This window comes from Priapulus caudatus, unplaced genomic scaffold (assembly GCF_000485595.1).
Source record: "Priapulus caudatus unplaced genomic scaffold, Priapulus_caudatus-5.0.1 Scaffold1258, whole genome shotgun sequence".
In the NCBI taxonomy this organism is placed as follows: Eukaryota; Metazoa; Priapulida; class Priapulimorpha; order Priapulimorphida; family Priapulidae; genus Priapulus; species Priapulus caudatus.
Window position 1 is genome coordinate 7790 of NW_014578319.1, and position 8746 is coordinate 16535.

The following is an 8746-nucleotide window of genomic DNA, read 5'->3' on the forward strand; positions in this document are numbered from 1 at the left end:
TCATGCAATCGCTCGCGTGTGTGTGTTAATTTTCGTGTGTGTGTGTAGCCAGCAGCGAGCTAGCTGTTATACACACGCTCAACCGATCGATCGATTCAGGCACCCAGCTCCGCCTTAGGCCGTCCAGTCAGCAGGCAGCCAGCAGCGAGCAGCTGTTATACCACATGTATACATGTTACACGCTCGCGGAGGTATGCACTCTTTTTGAGTGCCCTCTGTCTAGTTATTTGATGTGTGTGTGTGTGTGTGTGTGTGTGTGTGTGTGTGTGTGTGTGTGTGTGTGTGTGTGTGTGTGTGTGTGTGTGTGTTCATGGTGATACCAAAACTCCATTAAATTGAACCTGAGCCTAAACCCAAAGGTTCAACATGAGACAAATATGGAGCTGCTCTACCCTTAGCCAATGAAGCTGTGTGCGTTTCATCATTCAACATAAATTTCTAGAAAACATACTAATGAAACCAACAAAAAAGTGCAGTAATGACAGATCATTTCAAACTTAACCACACAGCCAGAGCATGGTATTAATAGTGTAGCCAGGAGTGAATGAAAAACGAACTTGTCTGTATGTATTCAGTCCTGACATATAGTGGTTAATGCCTTACTATGTACAGTGTATTCTAAGGCACGTGATGGACCCTGCTACTGAAAGTGCTACCGATACCGTTTCCCTACCACTAACTGGAACTGACAGCATAAAACAACACTGGCATGCACACGAGCTTGCAATATTTTGGATATACTCACGCAGAAAATAGACAAGGGTATAAACACGTGATAAATTCACGCTAACCCTATTGCATCTAACCATAAGCTGGTGAAACAGCCCTGGGGTAGTGCGGTCTGCGCACAGAAGCGACGAATCAAGCGTCCCCTTCGCACATACCTTCGAGCCGCGTCATAAAGTTTAATACTCGGCACTAGTAGTAACATCGATGGAGAGAAGCGAGAGGCAGATCTTGCAGACGCTCATTCTATGCTGCCGATGTCTTTCAGTCCGTATATGCTTGCCTCCCCGTTCACCTCGTCTCCATGCGTGTAGTGGTTGTGACAGAACTCTGTGATTCTCTCGCACGCCTCTACCAGCTTCTCCTCTGGCACAGTTAGGACGATGCGAAAGTAGTTGGAGTAGGCAAAGCACTGGAAGAGACAGCCAACACCCATTAGTTATCGTTGTCCTTACACACACACATGAAAGGAACGTTCACATGTCTGCTAACATACAGATCTGACTGTATAGCTGCAAGGAGAACAACTGCTGGAGTGTTCACCATTACATATGGCTTCATCGCGTTGCCATCGGTTACCTGTGTCGGCAGGCAGAAAACCGATTGCTCCTCCACCATCTTCTCAGTGAACTCCAGGTCATTCCCAAACGCAGGGAATCTATCCATCTCCAGTCCCACCTGTATGCACAGAAAGACAAAGTTTCAGAACTGCACAACGCCTCGCATCTTCTATAAACTTCGAAGCCTTTCGGAAAACCGCTCCTTATTGTGCTAGCAATAACCACTATACAGCAATTACCATTTTATAATAATTATGTAATAATAATGTAATAATGATAAAATAATGTAATATATGTAAATAATTATTTTACAAATGTTACAATTACCATGCAACAACTGCCATGTTACAATTACTATATATAGTAATTACTAAGTTACGAGCACTCTGTTACAATTATTGCTATATGACAATTACTAGTGCACACTTAGTGTAAATAGGTAGTTTCAGTTCTGTGTGAATGCCAGTTTACAGATGTACGCACCATCATGTACATTGCACCGGCTGGCATCACTGGTTTCAGACCAGGAACGTTGCAGAGAGCATTGTAACCGATCTCTGCATTTCTCTGAAACAGTGAATAATATATATTATATAGAGAGAGAGAGTGAGAGAGAGAGAGAAAGCGAGAGAAAGAGAGAGAGAGAAAGAGAGAAAGCGAGAGAGAGAGATAGATAAGGGTTTAAATTATGGCTTTTGAGAGATTAGAAAATCTCTTATCAAGTTAATAAGAATAGTTTTTTAACCATGGAACGCCATCGCGTTGGCTTGCCAATAATGCAATTGTGAAGAAATTACGTGAAATACCTTTATTGTCATTCTTGACGTACCCTTTCGACTATGAAACCTAGAAGTGTCGTTACACACACACAATAAGGGCACGTATAGATGCAATCTCTAACCTGGAGAATGGCCAGGGTGTCGTCAAAGTACTTCTGCGGTATTTGCGTGAGTATTTTCGGAATGGCGGCCTGCACAAGAGAGTTGGGGCCCAGAATCCTCTGAGTCAGTGCGGTCAGGCCCAGTCGCACCTATGTAGGAATCCAAGTATAACAAGCTGTCAGACAAACATGGATGCAATAGCAACAACGAGCGACCACGCGGCAAGAAAGCGAAACTCATTCTATGTCACACAAACATGGACATAACAGCAATGATGAGCCACCATGCAGGGGGCACGACAAGAAACTCAGGTGCACTGACTGATGTATTAACTCAAACATGGTTCTGACCCACCAGAGGGCATGAGTCATATGGTGGGAGAGAAAGGAGGGAGTCATTCTCAGTGCAAAATCATACTGTCATAGTGATATTACCATTATAATGATCAAGATGATGCCATTTCACATATGAGACAGATGATATCTGCAAACGTGTCAGGCAAGAGCTGATTTCAGAGGAGATTTGAGAGAGATAGAGAGCTGAGAAAGTATATTTAGCAAGAAGCCAAAGTGATCATTTACCTCTTTGAATATATCGTTTCTGTCATGGATCGTGATCCAGCCCATCCTCCACCCAGGGATCAGAAACCTACCAATCAAAACCACAACACATTCATGAAACATCTTATAATAAGAATGCGGATCGACCGTTATGAAATGACTATACTACTGTCTAAGCCGCTCTTATTTCGGAGAGAATTTGTTTCAGAGATAAAAGTTTTTGCCAAACTGCAGATGTTCACAGTTTGCACCAAACTACAGATTTCCTGCAAGAGATGTTCATCGTATTTCTACAATAACTCAGCAGAAACTCAGGCAGATAATCACCTTTTAGTTAGTCCACCGCAAGACAGAACAGGGACCTTCGTTGTCAGACTTGCTATCGGATAAAACTCGTGCCCCGAAAACACCTGTAAACGTCGGTAATAGAGCATAGTCAATGCCAGGTACGACATTCTAGAAGCAGGTAACTCATTATAGCACCTGTCGATCATTTACACTCTCAGCGAAACCTCGTAGGTTTTATTCCAATCAGCATGCATACAAATATCTATATTTTTGTGTTCATATTTAGATTTTTTTGTATATTTTCAATTATACGAGCGAATGGACGACACGTACGAAATGCGCGTAAATCTCGTCTGCTATAATCGGCACGTAGTTATCCTCTGCGACTTGCAGAATCTCCTCCAGATGGCGCCGCGTGAAGACGGAGCCGCACGGGTTCGACGGGTTGTTGACGACAATGGCGGCGGTGAGGCCGTCGATCTGCGACTCGAGGTCTTCAAGGTCAACCTGCCAGTCCTTGTCCGGCTGCAGCGACAGACGCACGGACACGCACGCGCGTGAGTAAACACCTATGACAGTCATTGCTGCTTATTCCAAGTTTGACCTACGCTCGCACGCACGCACGCACGCACGCACACACACACACACACACACACACACACACACACACATACATACATACAAACGTGCACGCACACGCACACACACACACATGGCACGTACCAGCAGGCTGTAGTATTTACAGTGGATGCCGAGGGAATTGGCGAGCGTCTTGTAGATCGAGAAGCCAGGCTTGGGGACGAGAATGTTCTGGCCACGGTTGGCGATCACTTGAATGCACAAGTCGAGGGCGTGCGAGCATCCACCAGTCATTATCACATCCTAAACACACACGCGTGTGCGCAGCATATAGTCCCATATAGTTCCACGCGCACGTGTGAAACACTAAACCCACGCGTGTGCATATGACATATAGTCTAACATAGTTTACCATCAACATTATAAACGTACGATGTGAGCATGCCGCATATTATAGTCTTACAAGGTTCAACGTCGACATTAAAAAGACGCGATAACGGTTAAGTTTCTTTAAAAAGAGGATGAAGAATTCATCCTCAAAAGGATGAACCTACGTTAGATTGGATTAGATCTACTATCAAAGAGGTCGATCACTGGTAAAGAGTTCGTAGTTAAATTAAAGGGATGCTTTACATCGTGCATGTCATCAGCTGCGTTCAACATATAGCTGAGCGGAGGATATAAAACAAGAAACTGGTAGCAAGCAAGGGTACGTGCCAGCAGCTTCATCACATCCGGCTGCGGTGTGCATTGCAGAAATTGCAGCGTTTTTAATTAGGATTGCTAATCAGTAACTGAGGTTTAGAAGAATTGAAGGGCACAGAGTTGAAACACTGGTTAAAAGTAGGAGCTGGTGGAGAGATGGTAAATTTTTCACAGTTAAGGTTTTGTCGAATTTCAATGTCAGTTTAGTTTTGTAGTTTTGCACTGACGAAAACGTCTGGCCGCTGGTAAAAGGTTCGTAAGTGTGACAAGCCTTGAAAAACAATAATTAATAGCTAGAAAAGTTGTGAGAGACAGAGAAAGATGGAGAGAGACAGCGAGCGAAAGTGATAGAGGGGGTGGAAGAAGAGAAAGGGAGAAAAGGGGAGAGATAGGGAGAGATCGATAGAGAACATTTCTACATTCAGCTGACTTTCATCACGTAACATACTTCACTGCAATGTTCCTGGAGCTATTCCCATATAAGCATGCAGTTGTTTCAACTTTGTACAAAAATTTGACCATTTATTCCAACCAAGATAAAAACTAGAACGATAGTGACGTACCTTAGCTTCTACCGGCATCCCTTCACAGTTTACATACTTTGCAACAGCCTCCCTAGTCTCCCCGTAACCTATACAAATAAGAAATAAAATAGCAAATCAATAGAATATGTAAAGCATAAAGTTTGTTCAGTAAATACAATGAAACTAGTTTTAGCAGTCATCCATGTAGAGTGAACATCTGTCTATGGAGTGGTTAGACCTTTAACTTACATACAGGTTGGACTATACAGTTATAATGTATAAGATATAAATTCTATAATGAACAACAAGCCAATCATCAGGTAGCAATAACAGATGGAAAAACATGTATATCTTTTGGCTTCATCCCTGTTTGAATTAAACAACGTGTATACATTACTCATCATAAATAGCTTGTCATGAGATAAAGCAACAAAAATTGGTTTAAACTGCTTATTTTGGCAATGTGACCCTTCACCATGCACGGGTTCTAATCTTATCGTAGCATCTCTTCTTTTCTCATCACCAATCACAGCATAATACAGCTGTGCAGATGCATGCGTCCTTGGCCCGGATATCCAAGCTGGTATTCGTGGCGCACGCACACCAAAAACCATTCAAAATTAAAAGCGAGAAGTAGTGAAACTGAGGGCAATTAACACATCTGGCGTCGTCAGTCGATCTGCCTGCCGCTCGTTTTATCACACCTGTCTCGCAGTGATGCCCTCTGCCATTGCTCAGGTTTACTCGGTACTTCACAGGCACTATGATAATCATGATTGCTATTTACACTAGAACAACTCAACCTTTACTTGTAAGAAGCTCGAAGACCGATTCTTTCTCACACAGAGTCGATATATCCGATGCAATGCAAACGTACAGAGTGCGTGTAAGGTGCACATGGTCTTCTATCATCATTACGAAACATGTCAGAGGCTGGCACAAGCGTTGCTTGGATCATTGTGGTTAGTCGAACTCAGTCTCGTTCGCTCGTAGGGAGACGGTTGAGGAATTATAAGAGGTTTCTACCAGGTGCTAACCCATTGATCAAGAAAGGAAGGTACGAAGAGATAGAGATGGAGAGAGGGGAGGGAGGAAGAGATATAGAGGGAGAGAGAAAGGGAGGGAGAGCGGGGAGAAAGGGAAAGAGGGAGGGAGGAGGAAGAGATAGAGAGGGGCGAGAGGGGAGGGAGGAAGATATATATATAGAGAGAGAGAGACGGAGAGAAAAGACAGAGAGGGAGAGAGAGAGGGAGGGAAGAAGAGATAGAGAGGAAAGGAGGAAGAGAGGGAGAGAGGAAAGACCCCCCTACATCCTGGGGGTCGAGGAAGGTTCAATTCTGCAGGACGGGAAACGCACAACCGCAAACTCGTGAGAAAAATAGATGAAATGGAAATTTTCCCAAAATAATATATAAACGCGTAAATAGGAAAAAGCTCCAAAAACAGAAAAGAATACGATCTTGACGCTCTAAAGACATCAGGAGCGGAAGCCCTTTACGTAAGGACAAACCTTCCCAGGATACCTCGCGCTGGCAAAAAGAAAACCACTGTGAGGCGGATGAAACCGGCTGCGGCTATTTCCATCCCTGTCGGGAAGCATCCCGCTGCATATAAGCAGGCGAGCGAGCGGACGGGCGGGCATCCCACGCGGCTAGCATGAGTTTGTTTACGCGCTGGTCCTCGCGTGCTGCATGCAGCGAGTTCCACTGGGGGCCGTATCATACGCTCATAATGCCCACTCCTCCCCTTCACTCCCGTATTATACGCACAGTATCGCCACATGTCCTTCTCGAGAGTTAAAGGTCAGTCAACTAACTCGTGCTTCTTGGAAAAGCAGCGCCGCTATAAGCTGTAGCGGAGGATGAGGAGGCAGGCATACACGAGCATCCACGAGGGCCAGGCTGGGATGCACGGGCGCGGTGTACGTTGACGCGTGGTGATCAGCGGTATATATGTCCTGCTGCTGATACACAGATTTGACAGAGAGAGAGAGAGGGGCGAGAGGCTGCGCAGCTGAGAGATGGAGGAGAAGGAAATGCGGAGAGAGACGAGAGCGAAGAGAGTAAGAGAGAGAGAAGAGATCGGGAGCGGCTGAGAGACTGAGACGTTGGGTCTCGGGAAGAGAGTGAGATCGCGGAGATGAGAAGAGCGATTGAGACGACGAGAAAGAGACGAGAAAGATCGACGAAGAGGGGAGACGCAGTCTGACGAGCAAAACAGAGGTGGTGAGAGTGAGAGAGCAGGGAAAGACGAGAGTTTAACCGACTCAAGGACTTTCGACGGCCCAGATCTCCCTTCGAACGAGGGGATGAGACAGATGCCGAGGGGAGAGCGGAGATAGAGATAGAGGAGAGCTCCTGCTTGAGACGAAAGATGACTAAGAAGAGAGGTTCTGGCGACCCGCGCATCGGTGATGAGATGAGGAGAGAATGAGAAGATGAGAAGAAACTGAGAAAGTGACTCGTGAGAGACGAGAGAGAGAGAGAGATGAGAAGCAGAGCGAGAGGCCGGATTGCAGAGCTCCGCGATGACTGCCGGAAGAGAGGTGCCAATGGTGCGGAGAGAGAGGACGAGAGGAGAGATGTGAGAGAGACGAGAGAGAGAGACTGAGAGAGAGAGATGATGCCTGAGAGAGAGATTATTGAGGATGGACGTCGAGAGAGGAGACTGTAGTGAGAGAAGAGACATCTGGATCCGAGAGAGAGAAAAGAGAAGGAGATAAGAAGGTGGGAGAGAGAGAGAGAGAGAAGAAAGAAGAGAGAGAAGGAGGCTTGGGAGCAGACGTGAGAAGTGGGAGAGAGAGAAAGAGAGAAGAGGGAGAGACGGACCGAGAGGAGAGGACGAAGAGATGAGATGGACAGAGGAGAGAGAGAGAGAAGAGAGACGGAGAGATGAAGTGGAGGGGGGATGACCGGAGCGAAGAAAGAGAAAGGGAGAGAGAAAGTAGAGAGCGACGAGCGAAAGACGCTCGGTTGGCGGAGACGGAGGAGAGACGAGAGAGGAGAAAGAGGAGAGACCTTGGATCCCAGGATCGAGAGAAAGGTGAGAAGGGAGAGCGAGAGGCAGAGGTGGAGAGGAGAGATAATTCTGGAGACGCGTGACGGATCGATGAGAGAGAGACAGGATGAGAGAGACTCGGGAGAAACAGAGAGAGAGAGAGAGAGGACGATGACGAAGAAAAAAAAATGAGAGAGAGTGAGATGAGACGAGAGAGAGAGAGAGAGAAATGCAGAGAGACGAGCAGCAGAGAGAGAGAGGAGAGAGCATGAAGAGAGAGAGCGAGGAGGATGAGAGGGAGACAGAGAGAGGAGAGAGAGAGGAGAGAGAGAAGAGAAGACGAGAGTAGAGAGAGGAGAGACGACGAGAAAGAGAGATGAGAGAGAGAGAGAGATGACGAGGAGTCGGAGGAGAGAAGGAGATGAGAGACGAGAGAGAGAGAGGAGACCCGAGGTGGAGAGAGAGGAACGCGACGAGGGACGAGAGAGAGAGCAGGGGGAGAGAAGAAAGAAGAGAGAGAGAGCAGAGAGAAAAAGAGATGTAGAGAGAGAGAGAAAAGAGAGAGACGAGAGAGAGAGAGAGAGGAGATAGAGAGAGAGAAAGGTGGACCGAGAGAGAGAGACGAGAGGGGGGGGGGGGGCGGGGGCGGGGCGGGGGGGGGGGGGGCGGGGGGGGGGCCGGGGGGGGGGGGCGGCCCCTCGGCCCGAGAGACAGAGAGAGGAGAAGAGAAGAGGGGAGGAGATGAGACAAATGAGAGATCGAGAAAGCAACGTCGGGAGAATAATGAGGGGACGATTGAGATTAGGAGTGAGAGGGATGAGAGGAAGGAGTTGAGAGAGAGGGTGTGCGAGAGAGAGAGAGGAGTGGAGATTCCGAGGGTGAAAAGAAGATGGAGAAGAGAGAGAGAGAGGAGGAGACTGACGAGA

The 8746-nt window shown here is 46.7% G+C and overlaps 1 protein-coding gene across 1 annotated transcript; it reads right to left on the minus strand.

Moving 5' to 3' along the window:
* Window positions 1–261: 261 nt before the first annotated feature.
* LOC106816000 (tyrosine aminotransferase-like) lies at window positions 262–4926 on the minus strand. The gene is made up of 9 exons (XM_014820532.1): window positions 4863–4926; window positions 3739–3897; window positions 3349–3540; window positions 3055–3137; window positions 2749–2815; window positions 2188–2316; window positions 1770–1853; window positions 1306–1404; window positions 262–1138 (listed from the first exon to the last, which is right to left on the minus strand). Exons 1-9 carry the CDS (start codon window positions 4878–4880, stop codon window positions 968–970), a joined length of 1002 nt encoding a protein of 333 aa, XP_014676018.1. The 5' UTR covers window positions 4881–4926; the 3' UTR covers window positions 262–967.
* Between the last annotated feature and the right edge of the window lie 3820 nt (window positions 4927–8746).

Excerpts from the sequence above, each read along its gene's own strand:
- LOC106816000 (XM_014820532.1), bottom strand. Across the intron at positions 1,854-2,187 it reads ACACCCTGGCCATTCTCCAG|AGAAATGCAGAGATCGGTTA; the intron begins GTTAGAGATTGC and ends TCACTGTTTCAG. Across the intron at positions 1,405-1,769 it reads CCGGTGCAATGTACATGATG|GTGGGACTGGAGATGGATAG; the intron begins GTGCGTACATCT and ends CTGTGCATACAG.